General features: G+C 43.4%; 2 protein-coding genes across 3 annotated transcripts; one reads left to right on the forward strand and one right to left on the reverse strand.

The window, feature by feature from the left end:
• Positions 1-815: 815 nt before the first annotated feature.
• On the reverse strand, positions 816-8,706 carry LRRC57 (leucine rich repeat containing 57). Of its 2 annotated transcripts, none has more exons than XM_060262703.1 (6): positions 8,614-8,706; positions 5,750-5,934; positions 4,345-4,480; positions 3,548-3,816; positions 2,555-2,740; positions 816-1,791 (listed from the first exon to the last, which is right to left on the reverse strand). In XM_060262703.1, the coding sequence occupies exons 2-6, from the start codon at positions 5,831-5,833 to the stop codon at positions 1,750-1,752; spliced, it is 717 nt and encodes a 238-aa protein (XP_060118686.1). In that variant the 5' UTR covers positions 5,834-5,934; positions 8,614-8,706; the 3' UTR covers positions 816-1,749. The 2 variants fall into 2 exon arrangements, with proteins under 2 accessions (XP_060118686.1, XP_060118687.1); XM_060262704.1 differs by having other exon boundaries at positions 8,428-8,637.
• Positions 8,625-27,609, forward strand: HAUS2 (HAUS augmin like complex subunit 2). The gene is made up of 6 exons (XM_060262705.1): positions 8,625-9,035; positions 12,563-12,655; positions 13,333-13,402; positions 20,243-20,375; positions 21,401-21,509; positions 27,045-27,609. The coding sequence occupies exons 1-6, from the start codon at positions 8,946-8,948 to the stop codon at positions 27,201-27,203; spliced, it is 654 nt and encodes a 217-aa protein (XP_060118688.1). The 5' UTR covers positions 8,625-8,945; the 3' UTR covers positions 27,204-27,609.
• Positions 27,610-27,995: the final 386 nt, after the last annotated feature.

A 27,995-nucleotide genomic window follows, 5' to 3' on the forward strand; every position in this document is an offset into this window, starting at 1 on the left:
TTGACTCACAACAAGGTGAAGGGACAGCCCCCTTGGCAAACTTGGGGCCACATTTGTGGCTGGGTGGTGGGCTCCGCCCAGGGCTGTGGGTGGTGGCGTGTTTCCAGGCAGACCTAGAAGCCAAGAGTTTTCATTCTAGTCTCCCTTCTAGTTTCATTCTAGTCTCCTGTTTTCACCATGAACAGAGCTGCCACACAGATCCAGTTTTGGTGGTGATCTTTGGCAACAGAAGTGGCAGGAGCAGTGATGACAGAGTAAGGTGGCGGCGTGGCAGGGAAGTAGCAATTCTGAGGCAGCGAACTATTCCTCCCTTTCCAGGAACAGCCAGCTCATATGTACAATTAGCACTGCCCCCCTGCACAGAGACACCTTAAATCAAGGAGGCAGATATTAGACTTGCTTTGGGAAAAGCCGTCCCTAAGTCCTATGTTGAAGAACTTCTGACGAGCTTCAGAAGGCACTGACATATAAAAGGTTGAGGGTGCAAGCATATATCAAAAGGATTAAGCAAAATATGTTTATTGTTACAGTGGGGGGAGAGGGAGCTTTAACAAAAGGCAATCCCCTAATTTTTTCAAACAGCCTGACCTAATACTACTTGTTCATGGAAAGAGGTGCAAAAAGTGAGTCATTTTCTTCTCTAGTGTAAATGTTTACTGTATATTGATTACTATGTAATAAAAACATTGTCTGATGATCAAATCCCCCCCAAAATAGTAGTATAAACATTCTGTAAATGTTGTGACATTTTTCAGCACAATGGAATATGCTAGGTATTTTTTCATAGAACAGCAATGTTACTTTCACAGAACCCATTTTAATTATGCATATGTTTTATTATTCATAGTATAAGTTAATAGTTTATAACATAGCTTTAATGCTCAAGGTGCCAAAAAGCTTAAGACATTTGTGGATGTAAGTTGTTTAAAGTAAAAATATACAAGTTATTCAGGGTAGTTGCATATTTTTTCGGTCCTCCTGCGTGCTTTGCATAAGGCAGCAATAATAAAGGTGATCAACCAAATTAAGCAGTTGAGTTTGTTCTACCACCATAAACAGTGCAAGGATGTCCTCTTCTCTCCCCTCCCCCAATGCAGTCAGTGTGGACATCTAGGTCCAGTCACATATACCATCCATCAGCATGCTTGGAAATGAATTGTAGTGCATTTCACCATCAAGTGGAAGACAAGCCAACCATAGGCTGCCCTTGTAAAGTGAAGCCAAAACATGTTTTAATCTTTTAACACTACACTAAAATTAACTCTGTGCTTCATAAAATATAGTTTTAAAAAAGCAGAGCCAGCCTCTTCTACACTATAGGACATTTACAGAAAAGAGATGACTTTGCATTGTTAAGCGGTTACATAGCCTCAGTGCGCTCCTTGGCAAGTGTTCCCTAGACATATTAAATTCACTCTCCTTATAACTTCCTTAAAACACAAGCTTGCTGACAACTGTAACAAACTGATGCCGCTCAAGTAATATACAAGATTTTTCTCGCAATCCACAAAGATCCCTGAAGATGGAGAATCTCGTAAGGCAGACTTTTTTGTCTGCTCTTAATGTAAACATCTGGCTGCATCTTAGCTTCACTGCAGCATTAAATGTCTACATACCAGACCACTGCAAAGTCAGCACAGCTGGTCTCTCCTTGGCATTAGTCAAAACCTTGGCTATCCTTCTCCAAACAGGCTAGCAGCATGTATGATCCACATTTCATGAACTTTTCCTTCACAAGATGAAATTCCATCAGGCAAACTTTTTCTTTGTGGCTGTGAATCTCTCCATGTACTAAAAAAAATTCAGATAGAAAATCAGTTGTTTTGCACAATAAATAAAGTGCTGAATTTTTCCAGTAGTAACTGCCATCTTTGCAATGTAGAATAGGTTTATAATCCAGTATTTCTTATGCTAGACCCATTCATGACCATGTAAGACTATGCTGGCAAGAAAGTGGCTGGTTTGTTCTGAAGTCCTTCAACAACAAACACTAGAAAATAACTTTGAGATAAGATTGTCCTTTACCCAAATTATGATTTAAAAGGTTAAGCATCCACTACTCATTTTCCTAATACGTCCTTCAAAATTTACCTCCAGTGCATAGTTCAATTGCATGAAGAATCACTGTTTATAACCTTTTCCCAAGGCTTATTGCTGTAACAGGTAGTTCATAACTATAGTAAAAAGAACTGTTTCCTCAGCAACTCTTCAGTCCAAAAGAAAAGCATAACATGCCAGTTATCTAGCTTGCTTTGAATTTGAAACCAAGTACCTTTTGCTTGAAGGGTCTAATAAGAAAAACAGATAAGAATGTACTCTTAAAAGTCCTAAAACTGTTGTCTATGATATACATAAGCTCACAAGCTGAGCCCGACTTGGCAGGGAAAGGAGCAAGATATAAGCTGAATAACTAAGTCAGAAAGATATCCTGAAGACTCTGCTAGAACAACATCTACAAAACCTTTAGCAGTCTGATCAGTTCAAATACATTTCTGTATTCTGTTCTGCTAGAGTCTAGAGAGAGATTTAAGATAAAAAAGTTTTTCCTACAAACCTTATCATACCCATCTAGCTCTCTGAGTTTCTTGATTTCAAAGAGATTGCCCTCTACTGCAAGCAGAGAGATCTGAGAATCGCTGAGAATACTCTGAGGAAGCATGCTTAGTTCTAAACAGTTCTCTTCCAGACGCAGGACTTTGAGGCGAGGACAGTGAGAGATCTCTGATGAGATCTGTGCAATCTAGCATGCATTTAAAAGGAACAAGAAAAAAAAAAATTATCCACACTGTATTCACGTTATGCCTCTTTCTGCAACAGTACTGCAATAAAGTACTCTGTGACATTTTCCATTAAATAGACCGAAGTATATCAGCTTCTGCTTACTACACACCAAAGTTAAATGTCTCAAGATTTTACTTTATTACCAATTCTAATAAAGGGATTTGTCTGTAGATTTGACAGAACACGTACTGATATCTACTTCATCACTGGTATGGATTTCTGATATAGAATGATCACATCTTCTATGTAAGATTATTTCTATATAAAATTCTGGTACTGCAGCTGTCAGTTCACACAAAATACAAGTTCATATCCACATAATAATGCTAATGAGTCTAAATTAGACTAATTTCAAGCAATTACAAATTGTTCCCAGTAAACTGGCCTCTGGAGTCTTCTTATACAAAACATATTCATAAACTAAGAATTTAACCTTATAATGGAAATAAAAGACTAACTGGAAAAGGGTATAATGCTGGAAGCATGAACCTCATCTAATGTTCTCAACAAATGGGAACTTCTGTCACAAAGCAGAGAATAATTCTGCATGAGTTATCCACTAAAGAAAAGAAACAAAACTTTATTGAAGTTTGTTTGCAGTATTAACATTGCAGTCCTAAAAATGCTTCCCTGGGATCAATACTCATTGAATAGACCTGCTTAGGATTGCTTCTCTAATACTCAACACTATAGCATCTAAAATATATCTATGTTTGGAGAGATATTCAATTTTACAGGCGTATACCTATAAAACCAATTCTCAAACCTGATTCTGATTTAAATTCAGTTCAATGGCCTGCAGTTCTCCCACTGTGTCTGGTACACTCTGGATCTGATTTCGGGAGAGATCCACCACATCTAAGTGACGAAGGCTACAGAGCTGGGGAGGTACAGTTCGGAGCTTGTTTCCCGAAAGGCTCAGAGTCTTCAGTGCTGAGAGCTGTCCAAAGGCAGCAGGTAGCTGTGGCAGATGGTTGCTATTTAGATGCAAAGCCTCAAGTTTTTTCAGCTTGCACAGTTCCTCAGGCAGGGCAGCTAGAAATAAGTTACAAACAGAAATAACTCAAGTTCCTAGATGAAGGAACAATCAAGACTTTGTGGAATAATGCAAATGTCCATCTTGCTAGGATTTGCAATGCAATCCTATGCAGTTACTCAAATCTAAGCCGATTTCAGTGGGTTTAGACTGAAGTAACTCTGTATAGGATTGCACAATCAGAGATAACATTTTTGTGTTATTTTGACAAAAAATACCATGGCCTGGATTAGCGTGCAGAATCCACCTTCCCCTTGAAATTCTAGCTAGGCATTTGTTGATTAATCAACATTATTCAAATTAAGAAAATGCCTACTTCATAAGATCAGTAATTCTTAGATAAAGCAGGTTGAGTTCAATTACTCCAGCAAAATTCTACTGCAGCTCTGAAGCAGCCTCATTTCTCTATTTGATTGTGAACCATCCTGAGTTTTTGTATCAATACATTCACTAAGAAAATGATGAAATCAAACTTCTTGTAATTCATTTATATTTATATCTGTTAAGATTCTCTGTAGGAGTCATACTCAGTTTGTTGTGGTTGAGGGCAAGGCTTTTCAGCACAGAGAATCTTCCCATGAATGGAGGCAAAGTCTCGATCTTATTGTTCGACAAATCTATTGTTCTGAGATTGCTTGTCAGCTTCTGCAGATCTTCAGGAAACTGAAAAAACAATTAAAATATTCCATGAACATTCCAAGTAAGTTACAGTTAAATAATTGTATGTATGTTAATAAAGATTTGGGAACCAGTAACTTCCGTAGACTAACGTAAAAGATAGTGAAAGGAGTTTGCAAAATTATGAATGGCTTGGAAAGAGCAAAAACAATAAAAGTGAGACTTTTGTTCATTTAACAGGTGATTTTGGGAATAGTCAACAAGACTGACTAATGTGAGTCATTGGGAATGAAAGTTAATAAAGAGCCACATTTGTGCAGTGATTATGTGTATTTTATTTATTTATTTTAAAAATTGCCATCAAGTCAAGCTGACCTCTGGCAACTCTGAGTGGGGCTTGAAGGAAAGGGATGTTCAGAGGTGGCTTGCCATTGCCTGCCTCTGCAGCCCACCCCATGTATTCTCTGGAGGTCTCCCATCCAAATACTAGCCTGGGCTGGCCCTGCGTAGCTTCTAAGAGCTGACAAGATTGGGCTTGCCTGGGCTATCCAGGTCAGTGCTAGGTGCAGTGATTAGAGTGTCAGGCCAGGATCTGAAGTCAGATTCAAATCCCCACTCTGCCGTGGAAGCTTGCCTGATTTCTGAAGCAACTATTTAAGGCTGCAATCCTATGTGCATTTGCTTATGAAGAAACTCCAGTGACCTCAATAGGGATTTACTTTCAAGCAGGGATAGTTTTGTAGAAAAAAAGGTGGTGGAGCTCATCCAGGGATTGTTATGCAGCTGCACCTACTATTCAATGGACAAGGTGAGAAGGAGGAGGTGGAACTGTCAGAAAGTTCAGGAGTTGTGCTCCTGTGAGCTCCCGCTGAATCCAAGGCCTGCTTTCAAGTATGCATGCATAGGATCAGGTGCAGATTGTTAATTAAGATTCTAATCTACTGATATTTGTGTACCTGTAATCCCTCAGGGCTAGAGCCAATGAAGTGCATTTCACAGATCTTTCCCTGCCCTCCCCTTCCAACAACCCTGAGGCAGCCATGCTTCCTGCGATGCAAGAGGCTCTCCCTTTTCACTGCAAGCCCCAGGCCATTCATGCTTTTTGTCCACACAGGGCTTCCACCATCACATTTTCAGAGTTCCAGTGGGGGCTGATGGTGGAAAAGGGACATGGCAAATATTTGCCTCCACAGTTCCTTCTGCTGGCATTTTTGTGGATCCAATCCTCAGACGTGCTTTCTCACTAGGTAGCTGTTTGAGGCATAATATGCTACAAAATATTTCTAGCACATGTAGTTCACAAAACATATTTACCTCTGAAAGGCCTTTTCCAGTTAGTTGGAATACCCCTGTTTTCTGGGCAGTCTCCAAATGAGCTTTTAAGGCACTGTTCCCCATCTTCCCGTTCTTGACTCAGAAACCGAAAAAATGGCCGTAGTGGAACAATTGCAGCCAAGTAACTTTCACTCACTCGGCACTAAGTTACAGGAATTTATTTTCTGACAAAAGTTAAAAGTTCAGAAGATATGTAAATAAATATTTGCAATGTGATATAATGGTCAGAATGTCAGACTTCATTCAGCATGAGACATCAGAGTTCAAATCTCATTCTCTTATTGGGTTCCTTCCTCTCACACATGGCTAACCTAACTCACAGCAGCTATTCTGAGGATAAAAGGCAGAATAATGTACTTCCACCATGAGCTTCCTGTACAAAGGGTGAGATAAAAATGTAGTAAACAAACAATTATCTAATGGAATTTCCTGCCAATGTACCTACTCAGTAAGTGCTTTTATGTACTATTCATCTTCGTATAGTGCCCATGAATTAAAATTATTTATGAGTTCTACCATATAAAGGATACATTTAAAAATACATTTCCACTAGTGAAAAAAGAACCCTATGGAATATATGCAACATTAAAGGTAACGTGTTAGGCAAACAGCTAATCTAAGACTAATTTGTTTCTGAACATGCTGAGGCTCTGAGCCTAAGAAGATTACTTTACTCAGTCTGCCACAGAAAGATCAGGTAGGTAGGTCACATCAATACAAGCAGCCTAGCAACTCAGCCTATTAAAAACACTGTATTAAGGTGTGGCTTCCATTTTCTTATAGGTCATCTATCCTCGTGGTGCAGAGTGGTAAAGCTGCAGTACTGCAGTCCAAGTTCTGCTCATGACCTAAGTTTGATCCCAGTGGAAGCTGGGTTCAAGTAGCCAGCTCATGGTTGACTCAGCCTTTCATCCTTCTGAAGTCGGTAGAATGAGTACCCAGCTTGCTGGGGGTAAAGTGTAAATGACTGGGGAAGGCTATGGCAAATCACTCCGTTAACAAGTCTGCCATGAAAATGTTGTGAAAGCAACATCACCCCAGAGTCGGAAACCACTGGTGCTTGCACAGGGGATTACCTTTACCTTTTTGCATCTATCCCAAGAGCTAGCATATTGCAAATTACAGAAAACAAACATGTATGACATCATTTTCCATGGTTTTTACCAGTGTTATGTTGACTTTATGAAACACTAATGCACTTTCTCCATTTTTGCTTTTGAGCCACAGTTTGCACCCAAATTAAATGCTTACGCCAGTCCACAGGTCAGTAACTAGGCTTCAAATACTGTATTTACACATTTCATCCAAACTAGACTCAACAGATGGCATGAAATAAAACTATCTGCCAAAATAGCTGTACAAAAGCATTACAAGCACATTCACATTAACTAGGGTAACTTCTTGGGGGACAGCAGGGAGGGGAAGAAACACCTTGGGAGTATTTGAGAGATGAACCTATACAATTTTATAAGCATAAACGAATTAATAATGCAAGCGTGTATCTTTATCATACCACCTATTCTCCATTATGCGTAAAATATATTCTTTCATTGATGTGGCTTGACATTTAAGACAGACCAGTTCATAAAAGTGAATTAAGGAATGGTTCGGTAAGCGAACACACCTACTGCCTTAAGAATAAGGATCCCAAGCAGGGATGTTTTACCCCCTCTTTACCTTCATAAAAATACAGTCAATGCAAACAAAAAAATGCTGGCAATTGAAAGGCCATGCAATTCATTCAGCTTTACCCTTCCTTATAGAGAGGTTCATATATCTGATTTCAGAATCAGTGTTTCCTCTAAGCTGAGTTAGCGTGAGCTAGCTCACACATTTTTGTCTTAGCTCAGGAAGGATGACCCCAGAGCATGCTAATTTATGCAGTAGCTCACAAAGTAGAGTTTTTGCTCACAAGGCTCTGCAGCTTAGAGGGAAATTGTTCAGAATATTGTTTCTCTAACATCTATCAGAGAGACACACCAAATCCTATAATCACTCAAGAGAATAGCATCTGTCGTGCAATCTTAAATCCACTGAAGTTACCATGATTTGGGATCTTCGAACCGGACTCTGCCTGCGCTTGAAACAGCTTCCTTCCTTCTTTCCTAAAGTAGAGTTTAGGAAGGGAGATGGGAGGAAGGAATCATGCCTCAGAGGGCGAGATGAAGGGCTGCGTTTTCCTGAAAGGTAGTGAGGCTAGAGCCAACCACATCCCACCGAGTACCTACAACACGTGTCACAAGGGGGAAAGCTACGTATGTGGCAGTACAAGACGAAACGTGTCACTTAAGTTGCGGCAACTAGAAGGAAGAGGCTCGCAGCCCAAGCCAATCCAATCTTTGCTAAGAAGTAATCCTGTTCAAGTCGGTGCTACACTTACTGGCAAGGGGAAACTACAGCATCCAACGGAGCTTCCTCCTGAATCCAGAGGCGAAGTATCGGGCGGTACGCAATGCACACCCATCTGTGAACAAGTCCCTCGTGGATGAATAAGTAAAAATTGCAGCTCCTCCCCAAGTTTACGGAGATACCAAAAGCACACTTGCCCACGGGCTTCACGAAACTTAAAAGGGCATAAATCGCTACCCTATCTAGCAAGAGAAGAAACAAAGCTCTGGAGCTTACTCAGAAGTAAGCAAGCACCGGCCTCCATTTACCTGCAACCACAGCCGCCACCTTGCATCCTAGCAACACACAAAACTCAGAATCGGCAGCTGCCTTCTTTCAACCCTGAAACGCGCGACCTGGATACAGTCAGGATCAGCTGATGCCATTAATAAGAGCGAGCCCCGCCCCCGAATAACAGCTTAAATGGAGGGGGGGGAGTATATTATCCACTTTACCGGATAGACTTCCGCCACCGTCAGAATGGCGGACGGATGGCGACTGACTTCATTTCCCGGTACCGCCATTCTGAGCAGAGCGCCTGAACCGTCTGCCATACCCAACAATATGGCCAAGTCAAGCAAAGCAGCCGTTTTTATTTCCGTCACGGACGTGAGAAATTACCTTCCTGCTTTTCTTTTTCGGCACAGCACTTAATACGGCGATAGCGGTTCGCCACACCCGAGATGGCGGTGCGACTTTCAAATAAATAAGGGGCGGAGCTTTTGCGTAGCCGTGCGCAAGGCTTGTAAGGTTGGCGCCACATTCAGCCGGAAAAAATATTTCTATCATGACTTCGTCCAATCCGTGGAATCCTGTGCAGCCTACGGCGGCTGGACTGATGCTGTCTCAGTGCTTGTCGTCGAGGGTCGTGTCGCAGGTGAGGCAGCTCGTCCACCAATCCTTCCTCCTTCTCTATTCGTGTAGCGCTTGCTCACCCTGTCTCAAATTCGCCTTTTTAATGCAACGCTTAAGGAGTGGTTACCGTTCCTGAATGGGAAAAGGTTGCATGTCCCAGAAGGTTGCAGTGTTTTTAAACTAGCTGTTACACGAATTCTGATGATAGATCAATGTTTTCTTTACAGTGTAAAATGGAACTATTCTAGAAAGCTTTGACGGCAGCCTGAGACTGGGCAGAAATGTATTAATGGCTTTAATAGTTTTAACACATGTAATGTTTGAATGTGTATGCATTTTTGATGTTGGTACTTGCCTTGGGTCCTGAGCGCTCTGGAATAATGAGGGCATATAAGTATTTTTATTTAATTAATCTAAAATTGCAAAGCTGTAGGAGCATTTAGACAACCTGAATTAATTGTTTGCTTGTAAGAAAGTTTGTAAATTTCTAAATCAATCCTGGCTACAAAAATCTCTCCAATATTTGGAAAAGAGCTAAGGTCACAATGTTCCAAGATCATATCTCCAAACACTTGTTACTGTCAAGGTCATCTCTGGAAACAGAACTGAATACATTAATCCCATGGATGCAGTATTTTCAAATATCACATATGCTCTCACATGAATCTTACTTATATCTTGCAACAACCTCAAACTCAATTGGAATATGTTTTCCGTGCTACTCAGATGAAGAAGGCCTAATCCAGGGGTGCCCAAACCGGCTCAGGAGCCACATGCGACTCTTTTACACGTATTGTGTGGCTCTCAAAGCCTCCCCCCCATTGACTGGCTTGGTGAATACATTTAAAGTTGCTTTCTTTCTACCCCTCCCTCTCCATCTATTTGACTTCCATCCTTGCGGCTCTCAAACATCTGATGTTCAAGTCTTGCAGCTGTTGATATCTGTCTTTTATTCTATGTGGCTCTTATGTTAAGGAAGTTTGGCTATCCCTGGTCTACTCTAATCCATTTACAATGCTCTTTCTGCTAAGAACAAAACCAAACCCCAGCCATACCAATTACTATGGCACAAAACATGTGGCCTGTGACTCCCTGAGGAATCCTGGGAAGCAGTCTGGTCTTTTCCCCCATTCCACTCCAACATCACTGAGGTAAAACTGCAATGCTTTAAAATTCTTTCACATTGGTTCCTCACACCCCCAAAATTAGCTCACATGGATCCAACCAGCAATCAAATGTGTTTGAAGAAATGTGGTAATAAAAGGGATTATTTGTACTTCCGGATACACTGTCCCAAAATTACTCCCTTCTGGGAATCTGTATTGATACAGATCATATACATCATGCATTTGGACACTTACACCAGAAAACATATTTTTTAATAGAATGGGCATTAAGGAGTTGTTCTTCTACTATGGAACTGGTCTCTCTTCTGCTTTCTGCTGCTAAGATTGTTATTGCCACAAACTGGAAAACAACAAAGATATCCATCCTTTTCACATTGGCATAAAAAGTTGTGGGATTTATATACCATGGCTAAACTGACAGATAATCTTATTCCTCAGTCTCGAATTTTACCTTCATCTGGTTCTCCATTTTAGAATAGTTGACTTCTCAAAAGGAGATTCGTAAAATAATTGATTACTTAAGTGTGTGGTAAAACTTACATAATAGCTGTTACGTTTTCAGGATTTTAAAATACTTAAATCATTAAAAAACAGTTTAAAATTTTGTCTAAAATCTAGTAACCTATTTTCTAACTACCAAATATTTTCCGTAACTTGAATATCACTATGCAGTAACTAGCTGTTTGGTAATCTTGAGTTATCTATCGGATAGGAGGAACTTAAGTTTTAGCTTTTTCAAAAAGGCCTGAATTTTTTTCTATCAGTGGGGTGATGATCTCCTTACATGCCACCTTATAATATGGGCATATTAAAAACATGTGCTTTGTAGTCACAGCTTCCCTTAATGGACAAGTACAGAGCCTTTCTAAGAAAGGAATGTTCTTATATTTCCCTTCAAGTACAGCAGAAGGGAGGGCAAAGCACCTTGCCAAAGCAAAGGCTCTTCTAAACCCTGTTACTTCCAAAGATGTTAAATAGTTTGCTGGTTCAACTGTGTTTTTGATACTTCCCATCAGCATAGTATTTTGTAAGCTAGAGAAATTGGTTTGGCATTCAATATCCTCAGTTCTCTGCTTAACTTATTTTTTCCCTGGTCTATTCCACAGGATAAGAGCGTCTGGAGGGGAAAGCCAATTCTCAATAGATAACTTTAAACAGATTTACACCAGTTTGATTGGGATTTATCATACTATATCAGAGGGAGCATTGTGGGTTAAGATGTTCCTTTAGCCATTTGTAAATAGATAGAATACACACCTAGGCCTCAACTTCTATATATCCTGTCTCCAATCTTACCTTGGCATTTGACACACATCTAGGGACCTGTAAAATAGTTCTTAAGAACTTAGATTGAACTCTTTCTTGAGGTACAAAATGTGTGCCAGGTGGCCCCATATATGAGCCATATGACATATGAGCTAGCATCTTAGCTTTATGTAGTTTGAGAGCGGTGGGGAAATATGATCCCCCTTGGGAATGATGTAATTTTGTGATACTGTTTGCAGATCTTCAAGTCTTGGAGATCCTTGGTCTGCAGCATATTTACTATGTTGAAACCTAGAGCCTGAGGCTTGTAGAACTGCCCCAAGATATTTAAAGTTATTAAGTTGCTCAAAGGAAGGTAGTTGGTGATTTGATCCTTAGGCATGTAGATAGATAGGTAGTCATCTAGCATCAAATGGTGGGAGCTTCCAAAGCGCAGCCTCTAAAGATAACTGGAGAGGATGGGTAGGCTCATATGGGAGTCCTTCAGGTATGCTGACCGTAATCCACATAGGGCTTTAAAGGTAAATTCCAGCATCTTGAATTGGGCCTGGAAGCAAATTGGGAGGCAGTCTGGATAGAACAAGACTGGAGTGATACAATTTCTACAACCTCCTCCATTCAGCATTCTGGCTGCAATATTCTGTACCAACCATAGCTTCTGGACACTTTTCAAGGGCAACTCCAGGTAGAGTGCATCACAGTAATCTACTCTAGATGTTACCAGGGCACACACTACAGTGGCAAGGCCTTTCTTGCTAAGGAAGGGCGGCAGCTGGCTCCTTAGCTGAAACTGTTGAAAGACATACTTTTCATACAGCTGCCAGCCTTCGCTTGTTTTCCCTCTCTGGACCCTTTTCCCTTTTTTATTGTCTGTTTCATATTGTAGGTGTTATTTTCAGTTGTAAGCCTTCTTGAATGGTGTGGTAGAAAGGCATAAGAACATAAGAGAAGCCATGTTGGATCAGGCCAATGGGCCCATCCAGTCCAACACTGTCACACAGTGGCCAAAAAAACCAGGCAAGAAATATATTAAATATTAGGCGTAAGTGATGCTGAGTTCATTGGGGATCGCTCCCAGGTAAACAGGAATTGGAACCCTAATCTGAACTGCCTATGAGTTGTTACGCTTGTTTATAGTGTTTTATATTTCCATCAGGAAATTCTGGATATATGTGGTAAACCAGGTCCTTGCTTTGTTCATCTTTCTGAGGCAGAACAGATTGTAGACCATCAAGCTGAAATCAACAAGGTAGAATAATCTTTTGATATTATGACTGAATTTCTTCTGGTGTTAAAAACAAGTATAAATTCTGTTTCCTCTCGCTTATAAATGAGATGTGATATAGTGGTGAAATGGCTCCGAAATAAACAGCTTTAAAAGAGTCTGTAGAGCAATTCACCTAGATATTTCCCTTATTTTCTTGTGTCAGAGATCTGTGGTGCTGGAAAATCATCTTTTATCAAAGACTTCTCAGATGATTTCACCTCAGGCACAAACACCCTACAGTTAGGTACCTCTTTTGTAGATTCATAGTATAGATATTAACAATTACATTAGGTAGAATTTACCTTGAAAAGCTTCCACCTAGTACAGAAATAGCACTAAGACATTGTAGACTGCAAAAACAAAGGCCCTCTTCCGGCCACTTTAATCCATTTTTTGAATATCACAATGCTTAGGAATTTCTCACTTCATAAAAATATCTGAATAAATGCCTCACCTATTCAAATGGAAATACAGAAGGGGACTAGAAGATCATGGTTGAAGCTCTTATGAGAACTGGAATTTACTTTCAGCTGATGCCTAATAAACTGATCCAAATAAAGTGACTCTTAATACAATTATCTGTGTTTTAAGTGCTTGAAGATAGTATGATGACTGTTGATCCAGTAGAAAACAAAATGTGTCTTTTTAATTGCTTTTAGAACAATTTGGATATTGAAGTTCTGCAGATAGAAAAAGAAACAGCAGATATTGCTCATTCATTCTACTTGAGTAAGTGTATCTTTATTGAAGACGATTGTTTGATCTTCCAGGAATTTTCAGTACTGAGATTACTTTGAGTTCCACTTTTACCGAGTTTCTGGTTTTCTGGTTATTGCAGGTATGACTAATAACATACTATGATGGAGTTATTTAAAATCTTGAGAGGATTTTATTCCAGTGTTTTCCCCAAACACTCCAGCACACTTTGAGTATTTTCTGACTCTCTTTCCAGAAAGCTGGTACACTCTTTCCAATACCCAAACTCCTTCTCTTGAAACACCAGTACTTATCTTGAGCTTTTAGCTGACTCTTAAGGCCTCTAAAGGCAGTTTTTAACCACACCAGGGATCTCTGCACTCTTCAGAGGTAACTCCCTGTTTCACTGGGTAGGGAATTTTCTTCTCTCTAGAAAAAGTGTCAAATATACGGTCTCAGATTCAACTCGTGAGCAACATCCTTCTTTTTTTTAAAAAAGACTGGATTTCTCTATTCCTATCTGGATTTTATTTTCTTTCAAAAGGACTCTGATTAGGAATTAGAACACTTAGATTTGTCCTTATATCTTGGAGTGGAGTGATTTCAGATCCCAAATGATAATGGCACATGTTTGTAATGAGATAGGAAAACTAGCCCTCAGTTCTGTCCAGAAGGATGCATTGTCTTGAGCTTAATTATCAGTTTCAATTCAGCAATCTCTCTTTTTAATCTCCTTTTGAAATTCCTTTGTAAGAGCACTGCTACTCTTAGCTCAGCAATTAAAGTCAAACTTATATCCATTTATTCTTTGCATCCTCCTGGACTGAATTGAGACCTGGGTTTCCTGTCTCATTACTAATGCTGGTATCTTCATGCCTACTACTCCTCTGCATATCACACTTAATCCAATCAAGCCTGTTATTGTCATTTACCTGCGCTATTGCCATTTGGCATCTGAAATCACCTTTATAAAATTTACATCTCTGGTACTTCATGTTACATTTTATGGCATGCATGGCCCAGTTACATCTATGTCAAACCTGGCCCTTGTAACAAATGAATTTGACACCTCTGCTTTAGAAGAGTTATCCCCTTTCTTTGGCTCAAATGGGAGTCTTTGCCTGTTTCCCAAACTTCTTCGCCAACTTTCCCCGAGTTCTCCTGTCTGTGTTAAACTGCTCTCAGTCAGGACTGAATTCCAAAACTGTCAATATTTTTTAAAATTTTAAAACATTTATTGGGCATAAATATATTACATATACAGTACAGATACAGTTAAGTCTTATGTACAGAGCGTAATATTTGCAAAAATCTATCCATAACCTCAGTGTGACAGTTCATAATAAATATACAAATAAGAAAACAACAACTTTGTCCTGTCTTTAAATAATATTACTACATATGGCATACATCATTCTTCAACAATATACCTAATTAATCAATAGAGATACCATTTATTGACAATATTTGGAATTTCTCGTGAGATTAAATACTCTAGTATTGGAAACCATATAGATTCAAAATATGTAGTTTGAGATAAGTTAGTTAAACTTAAATTTTATTATTATTATTATTAAAGATTTTATGTTTACAGTTATTTTACTCATAATGTATCAAAACTGTCAGTATTTGACTCTTCTCAGCTAGGGCTGAAATCAGACTGTCTCTTTGCTCAGCATCCATTTCAGAAATCTGTCTCTGTTCAGCTGATGCTAACCAATCAGATCTCTTGGAACAGCCAGTTTCTCAAGGCTGCCTGGTTCTGTGAAGAATTAACCTTTCACAGTCCTTTATCTGTTTACACAGCACTTCTGAGTTTCTAAAAATGCCATCTGTCACATATGCTTGGTTTAGTAATGTCTCTGGACCTACCTTGGTCACTGGAGACCAAACATTTGATTTGCAAAAAGATCTAGTGGCCAAAGTGCAAACGTTTGGGCAAGATCTCACAAAGAGGGAGAAATGGTAGCTATTCCTGACAGAAACAACCCAAAATCCAAGTCATCCAGTAGACAAACATAAGGTGTCCTTTATAAATGTGTAGGTACCCACTTTTAATTCTTGTTCTTACTTTTGATTGTTCTTACAAGTAATCATTTCTAAGACACTGTACCTTTAGAAGCCCTTTAATTTCCCATTTATAACCATTAGTTCTTCTACATATGATAGCTTTCAGCATAAATTGTATTTCTCAGGCACAGTTGTTTTCAAAAATTTTATCACCAGAACATACTAACTACCTCTAGAACATGGTAATCTAGTAATGCTGGTCTAACGGCCTTTTCAGCAGCATATTTGTCATTGCTGTTTTTCAGAGAACTCTATTATGTTTTACTCAAAGCCTCCATTCTCTTCAGTCAAGAAAATCATCCTAGCTTTCACTCCAGGCAAGGCTATGCAAATTTTGTATGAATCTCCTAAGACAGAGCAAGGCTGCACTTCCAGTTTTGGTAGCTTTGCCACTCCAGCAGGACACTAGAGCCTTAGCTCCACTTCTCTGTGGAAAAAATATTGTGCTAAAGTTCTGACCTGAAGTTTAAATTTGCTAATCTGAGTTTATCCCATTCATTATGGAGGATGAAATCAGTAAGAAGTTCAGGGAGCTGGACCTGTGAAGAAAAGAGATTGCTTTAAGGAAAAGCCCTCCACATCTGAGATTTTGGCAAGGGGGAAGGGTGGACACAAATGTCAGTTTTGCCATTGTGGCTTGTGGAAGGACTGGAAGATCCAAGGCTTTGGATCACTACCATATTGCTGGCTGTGCAGCTCTTTTCAGGAGCCTATCAGACAACATCAAGCTAGAGGGAACTTACCATGGCAGAGTTGCGCTGTGCCAAAATGGAGGCTCCTGGGCCAACCAAGGGAGTTTCAATGATCAGTCGTACAGTTACTCTGAACTCCACTATTGACTTTAGTGGTGCAGCCTACTACCTTCCTGGGTCCCCAGAGAGCCTTTGAGAGACCATTCCCAGGGTAGGACTTGAGGCCAAGTATGCACTCATGTTCTAGGCCCACCAGCTCTCCCAGGCTTTGTCACAGGTATAGGAGCAGCAAATATGTTGGATGCACCATTTTTTCCCACCTGTTGTGGATTGGATGCTGCAGACTTGGAAGAAGAAGATGATGATATTGGATTTATATCCCGCCTTCCACTCTGAATCTCAGAGCGACTCACAATCTCCTTTATCTTCCTCCCTCACAACGGACACCCTGTGAGGTGGGTGGGGCTGAGTGGGCTCTCACAGCAGCTGCCCTTTTCAAGGACAACCTCTGCTAGAGCTACGGCTGACCCAAGGCCATTCCAGCAGGTGCAAGTGAAGGAGTGGGGAATCAAACCCAGTTCTCTCAGATAAAAATTTGCACGCTTAACCACTTCACCAAACTGGAGATCTGCCTGGATGAACTCACCCCCCAAAACAACTTTCTCTTTTACAGGCATGCAAGTCCCACAGCTTTTGGGGGCAGTGGATTATCTATAGGGTCAGACTGGCCAGCTTGGACCCCAGGGGAAGAAAAAGGCAGCACAACTTGAGGAACTCCATCCTTTCACCTTCCCCAGGATCTTCCTCTTCAGAAAAAGATCTATCACCCACAGCCAAATGCCCCCAAAATTCATATAATTCTAGGCACTCACAGGGAGGTGTGACAGGGGACAGAGTTGTCCCTTTCTAGAAGCTATTCCAGAAGGGGGTCCAGAAGCTTCCATAAGGCACATAGGCAGGTGACAGTTTCAGATCCAGAATCTAAAATGGAGGAACTTTATTCCATCAGTACTTTTGAATTTATGTCAGACAGAGAGGAAGGAGAATGGTCAGGATAGGACTCTTAACTCAGAAAAGCTCTTCTAGGCTTTTCCAACTGGAGCACTGACAAAAAGGTTATAACCACTCTAAAATATTCTGTGGAGCCATCAGAGAAATCTACTCCATCAGCTTTCTCCAACTGAGATTCTAGAGGGTTCAAGAAACAATCTGTAAGTCTGGCAGTCTGCCCCTTTCCATATTTCTTCGAGGAAGTATTGAGAATGGAATGGACAGTTCCTGGAAATGGAAGTTCAGTAAATACTATAGCCAAAAAATTCTATGCCTTACCTGAAGGAGTCATGAAGGAACAGAATTGATGTCCCAGTGGTTGCCCTACCTTCTGATGCTGTACTTTCTAAGGATGGGGACAGTGTGCTAAAGCGGGGTTGTCAAATGTGTGGGCCATATCTGTCTGGGAGTAACTGACTGTCTTCTGTGTCCTTCTCCCAGCTGCTGCTGCTGCTGCGTGGAAAAGCCTCTCTGAGGGGAAAAGAAAAAGAACGCATGCACATACACCATAGAAAAACTCCTCTCCTTGCTAAATACATGGACAAAATATAAGAAATATGGTGATGAAAGAAAGCTGTTATGGATAGTGCCAGCAGAAATAATAAAAATAACAGTTTAATCTGATGAAGAGAGGCTTGTCATATAAACAGCTGCTAAAGATCCAAGGTGATAAAATTGAATTAAAATCTGCTGAAGAGCTAAATAAGTATGACTGGTTTCAAATGCAACAAATAAAAAGTTTGATGGAGAATGATATTAAAATTGTTGGAATTAGACGTGAGCAAACGGAATTGGAAAAGGTTCTGTTTGGAGATAATGAAAAATTAATATCGAAAATTTATAAATTGTTGAAGTGGTCTACAGAAGAAGTAGTAGTAAAATCTCAAATGATTAAATGGGCAATTAATGGTATATGACTCCGAAAAAACTGGCAAGGATGAGTAAAAAGATGTCGGATAGATGTTGGAAATGTAAGAAACATGAAGGTTTTTTATCATATGTGGTGGACTTGTGGAAAAGTGAAAGTTTTGGCAGATGATACAACAAGAAATATCTAAAATTTTGGGATATGATTTTAAGAAAGTTGCAGAGACTTTTCTGTTGGGATTACAAATGGAAAAATTTCCAAAAGAAGATAGAACTCTAATTTGGTACTTGCTCTCAGCTGCTAGGACATTATATGCGCAGTTGTGGAAGCAAGAAAAAATACCAGAGAAATGGGACTGGATTGTGAAAGTTTTATCTTGGAGTGAGATGGACAAACTAACAAGAACTTTAAGAGACTATGATTTCGAAGTGTTTAAAAGGGAGTGGAAAGAATTTAGAGGATATATAGCGAAAGAGTGGAATATAAAGACATTGGACAATTTTTTAATAATGAGTATGAGATAAGGGAGAAATTGAATTTTGATTGATTAAGGGTGCCTTTATAAGTGAAAAATATATAACTTCGGCGGGAGTCTAGAAATGGAGGGAGGGGAGATAAGAAAATATATGGGTTAGGGATAGTAATGATATAAACAGACATTGTTATCATAAGTTATTAATAAAATTGTTTAAACACAGAAAAACTCTCACTCTTTCTGCCTTCTTTCTTCTTGCTTCCTTCACTGGGGCGGCTGTTTTGCAAAGCCTGTCTTCCCTTGTTTGGGGAGAAAGCATGGGGGAAGGAAAAAGACAGCGCACGCATATGCACCTGAGAAAATCTCTCCCTGCTCTCTTCTTGCTTCCTCCACTGGGGCTGCTCCTGCGTTGCCAAGTCTGTCTTCCCTCATTTGGAGAGGGAGGGAGGTAGAAGGAAAGACACAAGAAAAGGGAGTCCCATGGAACTATCAAGAGCAAAACATTTTTATTCCAGGTATAAGCTTTCCTCTGCATGCACACTTTGGCGTGGGGGTAGGGATTCTTTGGATAAGCCCTACTTTGCTGTTTTCTTTGAGTCCTGATCTCACACACATGCATGCATGTTAAAAAAGAAAGGGGGCAGGAAAGAGATGCATCTGAGATAAGGGGAATTAAAGGAAAATTATTTTGGCTTATTCAAAAAAAAAATTTAGATTAGATTTTTGTGTGCTTATCTGGGATTTTATTTTCTTGTAAAAAGACTCTGTTTAGGAATTAAAACACTTGGATTGGATTCCATGGTTTAATGACTGAAAGTAGATGGCTCAGTATTTTAACAATACATTTATGGTTCCAGTTCAGCACGTGGTCTCCCTCTCTCCCCTCCCACCTCACTGGCTGCCTTTCTTCACATTAGCAACCCCCCCCCCCCTGCTTTTTAAACTTTTTATTATCACTACCAGTGGGTGGATTTTGTCCAGTCTTAAACAGGGTCGTAGCCAGGATTCTTTAGGTCGGTGGGCTTTTCAAAAATTCAGGGGCCACTTGGATTCTTATAAAGCCCACCCTCCAACCTAAAAAGGTGGAGCCAGCAGGCCAAGTCTTTCTGCTTCTCACAGCCAGCCGGCTTCAAAAGCAGGGATACCAACACAGCTTCTGAGCGAAAGAGGTGGGGCCAGCAGGCTGGCTCTCTGCACTTCTGTCAGCCAACCTATAAGTCGGAGGTGGGGGCCCCAGAGGGGTTATGGGTCTGGTCTGAAAGTAACACATTATTTTACTTGGAGAGATCCCCCTTTCCAGTTCTAACAGATAAAAATAATAAAAGAAACTTAACAGCACAGCTTGCAATCTTTTTTAGTGGAAGGATACGTATGTTATATATTTTTCTCATGAAATAGTCTCATGTTACTATGCTAATATATCATGTCACAGCATGTATTTGCTAAACTACTCTTATTTACTTAATCCATATTCGTAATAGTAAAACTGCCCATATATTGTGTACAACAAAGTTTATTCAATGTATGTTTCTCTCCTTTTTCCCTTCTGTACTTCTGAAAATTTAGAATAAAAATCTAGTAAACAATTATTTTTTAAAAAACTTCCACCTGTAGAAAAACTCCAGTGGATCTAAGCCAATATATTTTACAAAGCATGCACAATGAAGGAGAAGCAGATTTAATTTTGACAGATGACTTTTATTCTCTATCTTGTATAGCTCAAAAATGTCAGATTCTTCAAGGCATGAATAAGCACTTAGAAGCAGTGCTGAAAGAAAAAAGAGCTCTTAGGCAGAGGCTAGTGAAACCGTTGTGTCAGGACAGTTTGCCCATTGAAGCTGTTTTTCACAGGTAAGATGCTGATGAACAGCTCAACATATTTAACTTGTTTTTCTACAAATGAAGTAGGGATAACAAAATCCAATTAAAAATAATATTGCCAGTTTCTTTTTAAAAATCTATACGTCACTTTTCTCCCTAATTAACCGACAGTGGCTTCTTAAAACATTGTTCTACCATTTTCTACCCTGCTCTCACAGCAACTTTGTGAGGTCAGTTTGGCTGAGAGCTTGAGTTAGGCCCAAGGTCATCTACAAGCTTCTGTGGCAGAGCAGAGATTTGAACTTGGTTGTCTCAGGTCTTAATCTAGCACTCGTTGGCTGTCTTCATTTGTCAGGCTTAAACTCCAAATGCAAATACAGTTCTACTGTAAATGGCTAAAAGCAGAAGCCCGCAGCCAGCCAGTTTCAGCCATCAAATGTGTTCTTCAAATGATGAATTTTATATAGCTTTCAGAAAATGAGGAACATTGCCAACTTCCTCTTGGTTATTCACACTTCACCTTCAGGGTAGCAGTGAGAAAGCCCTTAAGCTATTTATGATTGAAGTTTAGTCAGTAGATATTCGAAGCAGGATTTTTTCCTCCAGAGTTTGTCTAAGATATTTCTGTGTTAGTTTTAGTAGCAGTGTCACAGTTACATTGCAGACATTCAAAATACATATAATTGTAAAACAAATCCAGAATATTTATAAATTTGGAACCCTTATGAATGTAATTACATCTTTTATGTCTGACCCTTAAAGCTGTTTGGTGTATTTATGCTTTTGGCATACACTTGTTAGTCACTTATTTACTACAGTCATAGCTCAGCAGTATAAAATACATTAACAAACAATTGGTGAATTTGTGCTTGATTCAGACATAATTCTAATTTGGAGGGAAATGGTTTTTTTCTTTTCCTTAATTTGCATGAGTTTACAAGCTTTTATAAGAACAGGAATATTAATAGCCTACCAGATGCAATTCCTTAATTAAAATTTAAATTCCATCATTTAAGTTTTACACATCTTATCTGCATTTGTTTTTTATGCTCCAGATATGCTGTAGAGTTCTTAGCTCTGGCAGTGGCTTTCATTGAAAAATTGGAAACTTATCTAGGAACAGTAAGGAGCATTCCTCAAATACCTCTGTCCATAAAGAACATGGTGAGTAGCCAGTCAGAATTTTTTTGTAGTAATTTTCCTCTCCACAATCTGCAGCTGGTTTAAAGTTGTGACTAAATATGAATTTTGAGATGGAAGTCTCAAGTTTAATTAGTTTCCCGTTGTCACGCCCCTGCTGGCACCTGCCACGCCCTGCTGTGACCGCTGCTCTCTTGGTGACCTGGGAAGGGCCAGGGCTCGGCTAGGTGTCCCCGAGGTCTCAGAATGTGGGAGGACAGAGCTGGGTTACTTCACCCGTTTGCGCTCGTGTCCTCCCTGGCTGTGCTGGGCTCCACTCACTCTCTTTGCCTAGGCAGCCTGTTGAGCATCAGCCAGCTTCCTCCCCGACCTCTCAGACTTGCGGCCTTTTATCCCTCTCCCAGCCCCCTCCCTTCCACCCCGGTCCCACCCCCGGGTAGCTCCGCCCCTGCTTATAGGCGGGGACGCGGAGGAAGGGCTCCCTGGAGCATGGTCGTCAGGCAGCTAGGGCATGGAAGTTGCTTCAGGGCTCCTGCTTCCCCAGCCCTCAGGGCCAGGCGACGTTCCTGCCATCTCCCTCTTGTCACCGCGGTTGTGGCACGGCTGTTTCGCCCGGGCCCGGGGGCGGGCTCGTCGGCTCCCTGCTTCAGCCGGCGTCCTGGGAGGTCGGGCCGCGTTGGGCAGCCAGGTGGTTGGCAGCAATGTCGGGGTGCGGGGGGACTTCCGCTGGAATCCCGTCGCCACTGGGATGGGACACACCCCCTCTCTTGCATTGGACAGCAGGTTGTCATTCTCGAAGAGAAGTGAACGTGAAGGGGAGAAGTGACATGTACCATCTGAGGATACGGTTGTTGCTGTCCTTCATCGTAGCCATCCACAGCAGCGGGGCGTGGTCCACCACCAACCAGAAGGGGTTGTTGGTGAGATAGAACTTAAGGGACCCAACGGCCCACTTCACGGCCAGGGCCTCCTTCTCCACCATGGAGTAGGCCCACTCCACGGGCAACAGTTTGCAGCTGATGAACAGGACCAGGCGTTCTTCCAGCGGGCCCTGCGGCAGGGCGGCACAGAGGCCAGTCCCAGAAGCGTTGGTGTGCAGGGTGAAGGATCAGGAGAAGTCAGGGTTTTGTAGCACCAGTTCCTGTGACAGGCTGGTGCAGAGTTTCTCGAAGGCAGCCTCCTGGGCGGGACCCCACCATAGGACGTTTGGGCAGACCTTCCGGAGACTGTCAGTTAAGGGTGTGGCCGTCGAGGCAGAGTTGGGGATGAATTTACTGTAGTACCCCGCAAACCCCAAGAAGCGCCGCAGGTGCTTCTTAGTGCAGGGGTGAGGCTGCTGCTCCAGGGTGACGACCTTCTCAGGCAGGGGCCATAGCTGCCCACGGCCAACCAGAAACCCCAGATATTTCAGTTCTTGGAACCCCAGGTGGCTCTTCCAGGGGGTTGGCGTGGAGCCTGGCGGCCCGCAGTGCTTCCAGGACCTATCGTAGGTGGTCCAAGTGTGTCTCCCAGGTCGGGCTACAGATGACTATGTCGTCAATGTAAGCCCAGGAAAAGTCCTCGAACTGGGCCAATGCCTGGTCGAAGAGTCGCTGGAATGTGGCTACCGCCCCATTTAGCCCACAGTGCATTCTCTTAAACTGGAAGAGCCCTTGGGGGGCGGTGAAGGCAGTCTTCTCTCTGTCGGTGGGGTGCATACCCTTGGTCAGGTCCAGGATGGAAAGATAATGAGCCTGTCCCAGTTGGTTGATGAGAATGTTGGCCTGGGGCATTGGGTAGGCATTGAATTTGGCCAGTTTGTTCACCTCCCGATAGTCCACGCAGAAGTGGACGCTACTGTCAGGCTTCGGCACCAGGACCACCGTGCTGCGCCAGTCAGTCTGGGAGGGCTCGATGATGTTGAGGCGGCGCATCTTGTCCACTTCCTGAGCGATGACCTCCCATCGTTTCTGGGGTACGGGTCTCCACTGGGCTCAGGCCACGTGGCCCGGGGTTGTCATGATTTGGTGTTTGACCAGGTGGGTCAGCCTCGGCCGCGTCGAGAAAACCGAGCCGTGGGCCACTACAATGGCTCGGAGGTCCTGCTGCTGACTTGGTGTAAGAGCGTTATCCAGTTCCGGGCTTTCCTCGGGATCCCCAAGGGTGGTCCAGGGGAGGGCCCCAACTCACTTGGGTCCTCTTCCAAGAGCCCCTGGTCATCCTGCAGTGCCTACCGTTGCCACTCCTTCAGCTTGTTAATGTGGATGGTCTTCCTCTGGCGAGGGCGGGCACCGCATTGGATCTCATAGGTGAGAGGGCCCAACACACAAGTGACTGGAAAGGGTCCCCTCCAGGGGTCCCCTTGGCTCTGGCCCATTACCCCTTGATGGACTAGGACACTGGCTCCCACTTGCAGGTGTCGGGCTTTGGTTCCTTGATCATACCAGGCCTGCTGGGTGTCCTGGGGCATCCAGTTGTCCTCAGGCATCCCGCCGCACATTCGCTAACCTCTCGTTTAGCCGCTGGACGTACTCGTCTGGGGGTGTCTCAGGCTCCTTCCGCCCTCAGACCCATTGCTCCTCTAACAGGCCCAGAATCCCCCAGGGCTTGCGCCTGTATAACAGTTCGAAAGGGGAATATCCTAAGGAGGCTTTCGGGGTTTCCCGAATGGTGAAGACCAAAGAGTGGGCCAATACGCGTGCCAAGGTGTTCTTAACCTGATGGCCCGCCCACTGATGGTCATAGGCCCCCCGCAAGACCTCTGCCTGATACTAGTGAGGGACTAGCAATTGTTTATAGGGGCCTAGCCGCCCTTTTACCTCCCAGAACCAGACGCCTTCCTCCCTGAGGATCCGGGGCAGACGCCAACCGCGCCGGTCGTCTATGGTGACCGCATCTCAGACTGCTTTGTGCCGCCGTAGGGGCTCCTGTCCTTAATCTGCGCTCTGCGCCGCCATGAACTGTGGGTCTGCTGTCCAGGCCTCTCGGGCATCCGCCGCCACCAGGTCCTCTGTCGACGGCCCCTTTCCTGGATCGTCCCCTTCCTCCATGGCCAGGGCCGCGGCATCCTGGTCTACAGGACCCAGACCCCCGCCGTGGCCGGGGTTAGCGGCTTCCAAGAGGTCCATGAAGCAGGGGGCATCCCTTTCCAGAAGGACTTTGGCCACCGGCACACTCCAGGACCGGCCCAGATATCTCGGGAATGAACACCACCGGGTAGCATTCAGTGTGCCCATGGATGCAGGCCACGGTGGCTGACCACTGGTTGGGCAGTGGGGCCATTACCAGGTGGGCCCGTATCATAGACACCGAGCTGCTGTAGTCAACCATGGCCTGCACTCGGCGCCCCCCAAGCCCCACCGACATGGTCCAGGGGGGTGGGTGGCCTCTCATCTCCGAAGTCTGCAGGGCCTCCTCCCAGCCTGCATCACATTCCATCAAGGGGCACTCCCGTTTCAGGTGCCCCCACTGGCCACAGGTGAAACACAGGCCCACCGCCCCTGCTGGCCTTCTCTCTTCCACTGGTGGTCATCCATCCAAGGTACCATCGCGCCCACTGGATTGGGGCCCCGGATCTGGCAGCAGGGGTCTGCCCCGATTCCCCCATAGGCCAAGTAGGTTGCGAGCAGGCGGGGGCCTTGCACTCCCGCCTCGTTCCTGCGGGCCGGCCAGCCAACCCGGGAGGGAGCTGGGAGGCCCCCTCCCTGATTGAGTGGGGATTCCCCTGATGGTTCTGCTGCCGTCCGGGCGGGCGGGGGCATCATGGTGGTCAGCAGCCTGGAAGTTCTCCCACAGCTCGTGGGTTTCCAGCAGGCCACCCAGTGTCAAGTGTGCGGCGGTAGCCTGTAGAAGCTGCTCAATAACCACCAGCTCCACGATCCGCTTCCCATCTTCCGTGGTTGGGTGGAGCCACCGGGTTGCCGTGTCCTTGAGGGTGGCGATGGTGGACTGGGGGCGAACCACCACAGGGGGTAGTCAGGAGCACAGTTTTTGGCAGTGCGACTCTGGGGTGACCTCCAGGCTGTCCAGTATGGCAGTTCATAGTTCGTCATAGTTAATAATAATAATAAAATTTTATTTGTATTCCGCCCTCCCCGCCGAAGCAGGCTCAGGGCGGCTAACAACATACTTAGGTATACTTAGTCCTTGGCCACCTGGGCCTTCTTGAGCGCCTTCATGGCGACCTGTGCCTCGCCCATGAAGTAGGGGCCCAGGATAAATGCCCATTGTTCCTTTGGCCACCTCACAGCCTCAGCCATCTGCTCAAACGCCTTGACAGCATCCTCTGCGCCCAGCTTCGTTAGCGGGGGCCAGGGGCTTTGGCCCCCTCCAAAAGGCGCCGCCCCGCGGGGTCGGGGTAGGCCAGCAGCGCCTGCTGGAGGTCCCGTACAAGCGTGGCCTGGCCACCTGCTGCTGCTGGGTGATGTCGCACAGAAGCTGTGCCTGGTGGTCAGCCAGCCATTGCCCGAAGTGGGCGAAGTCCACAGGAGTGGGGTTGGCATCCATGCCTGTTGTCTCCCCCATGTCAATGACCGATGCGTTACTGGCCTCGCTTTCCAAGGAGCCGCTGGAGTTGGAGGCGCAACACGGGCACTCGGAGCGGACAGGTTGCCACCCGGGCGGGGCCGTGCTAGGCTTGGGGCGGGGCCTGCATCCTCCACCACGTTGTCACGCCCTTGCTGGCCCACGGCACACCGTGACCGCTGCTCTCTTGGTGACCTTAGAGGGGCTCGGCTAGGCGTCCCCAAGGTCTCAGAATGTGGGAGGACAGAGCTGGGTTACTTCATCCGTTTGTGCTTGTTCTCCCCGGCTGTGCTGGGGTCCACTCTCTCTCTCTCTCTCTCTCTACCTAGGCAGCCCGTTGAGCATCAGCCAGCTTCCTCCCCGATCTCTCAGCCTTGTGGCCTTTTATCCCTCTCCCGGCCCCCTCCCTTCCACCCTGGTCCCACCCCCGGGTAGCTCCACCCCCGTTTATAGGAGCTTCCTATAAGCCTTGCGCACTCCCTAGGGCGTGGTCGTCAGGCTGCTGGGGCATGGAAGCGTCTGCTTCCCCAGCCCTCGGGGCCGGGCAACGTTCCTGCCCTCTCTCGTTGCCGCGGTTGCTTCAGCCGGCGTCCTGGGAGGTCGGGCCGTGTTGGGCAGCCAGGTAGTTGGCGGCAGTGTCGGGTGCGGGGGGGCTCCCACCAGAGTCCCGTCGCCGCCGGGACAGGACACCCCTATAATAAGACTATGTTCATCCTTCTGACACTAAAACTCTGGAGTATGACAAGTACAGATGCAGTTACATTTTCTTCAATTTCTTCACTATAATAGTTTTCTTTTTTGTTACTTAAAGCAGTTTAGTGGTTAGCACATTAGTCTAGGATCTATCTTTCTACTGTAAATATTGCTGAATGGCCTTGGCCAGTGTCTCTCTTGCTCTCAGGTTTATCTACTTCTCAGAGTTGTTTCAATGTTAAAATGGAGAAGCGAGGAATATGTATGCCAGCTTGATCATTGGAAAAACAGCAGGAGATAAGCGTGCTTGTTAAATAAAATCTTTCTCTATTGGAATCTGATTGTCTTTACATTATATTCTAGGACAGTGCGCTAGCAAAAATGGATTTGTTGGTGACAGAGACTGAAGAACTAGTAGAACAAATACTGGAGTGGAGAGAAAAACAAAAGGGAATCTTCTGTGATAATTCTCAGTTGACTCTAGAATCAGATTCCTGTTTCAAAAGTGTAACTCCCTATTAACATCTTTATTTCTTCTCTCTCCTCCCATTTCCTCAAACATAATGCAAGAGAACAGAGTGGCTGTTTAACAGTTTTATGTGATACAATAGAGGCATATTTTGTTCATGTTCAAATGTTCAACTATTTGTTTTGTCTTCTGACATGAATATTTGTGTGTACAGTTAATACTACATAGAAATTGTATGCTGAGTTGTTAAATGACTTATTCAGGCCAATAGCCATTAGAATTCCCTGAGGAATATTTTAATGCAGCAATCCTGTGACATTGCTTAGCATCAACTTGATGTACCTATGTCCAATATTTATAGTAAGTGAATAAACCTTTTAACACTTACCTGTTTTTACAAGTGAGGCCATTTTTATATGCCGTATTGAAGTTCAATAAAGATATCAAGCTGTAAAATGAGAGCCTTTTTACTGTTTCATTTTTTAATAGTTTTATTTCTGCTCAAGCATCATGAACTGTAGACCTTCCCCTTCTTATACAGTAAACAGATTATTTTAAAGCTTCTGTGATTGTCCTTCAGTGCTCTTTGAATGGGTTTTTGCTGTCTGTAGCAAATCTAGGAAAGAATACATGGAAGAAATCTGCTTTGTAATATGAATGTTAAATTAGGTACATTGGACGTTCCACATGTTCTGGGTGGGTCCAGATTGGGGAACATAAATCTCGAATTAAGAATTTAAATACTGAAGCCCCCCAACCCAACATTTTATTGAGCATAACCATAGATTTGATGCTTTTAAAATTTTGGTTATAGAAAAATTCATCAAATACCCCTATGACAAATA

Source organism: Heteronotia binoei, chromosome 21 (assembly GCF_032191835.1).
Source record: "Heteronotia binoei isolate CCM8104 ecotype False Entrance Well chromosome 21, APGP_CSIRO_Hbin_v1, whole genome shotgun sequence".
Lineage (NCBI taxonomy): Eukaryota > Metazoa > Chordata > Lepidosauria > Squamata > Gekkonidae > Heteronotia > Heteronotia binoei.

What these genes read in the sequence shown, in the direction of transcription:
- HAUS2 (XM_060262705.1), top strand. Translation starts at nt 8,946, where the DNA reads ATGACTTCGTCCAATCCGTGGAATCCTGTGCAGCCTACGGCGGCTGGA. An exon ending in ATTGAAGCTGTTTTTCACAG is followed by an intron (nt 20,376 to 21,400) that starts GTAAGATGCTGA and finishes TTTATGCTCCAG; the next exon opens with ATATGCTGTAGAGTTCTTAG. An exon ending in CTCTGTCCATAAAGAACATG is followed by an intron (nt 21,510 to 27,044) that starts GTGAGTAGCCAG and finishes ATTATATTCTAG; the next exon opens with GACAGTGCGCTAGCAAAAAT.
- LRRC57 (XM_060262703.1), bottom strand. Translation starts at nt 5,833, where the DNA reads ATGGGGAACAGTGCCTTAAAAGCTCATTTGGAGACTGCCCAGAAAACA. An exon ending in TGAATTTAAATCAGAATCAG is followed by an intron (nt 2,741 to 3,547) that starts GTTTGAGAATTG and finishes AATGCATGCTAG; the next exon opens with ATTGCACAGATCTCATCAGA. An exon ending in AGCTAGATGGGTATGATAAG is followed by an intron (nt 1,792 to 2,554) that starts GTTTGTAGGAAA and finishes AATTTTTTTTAG; the next exon opens with TACATGGAGAGATTCACAGC.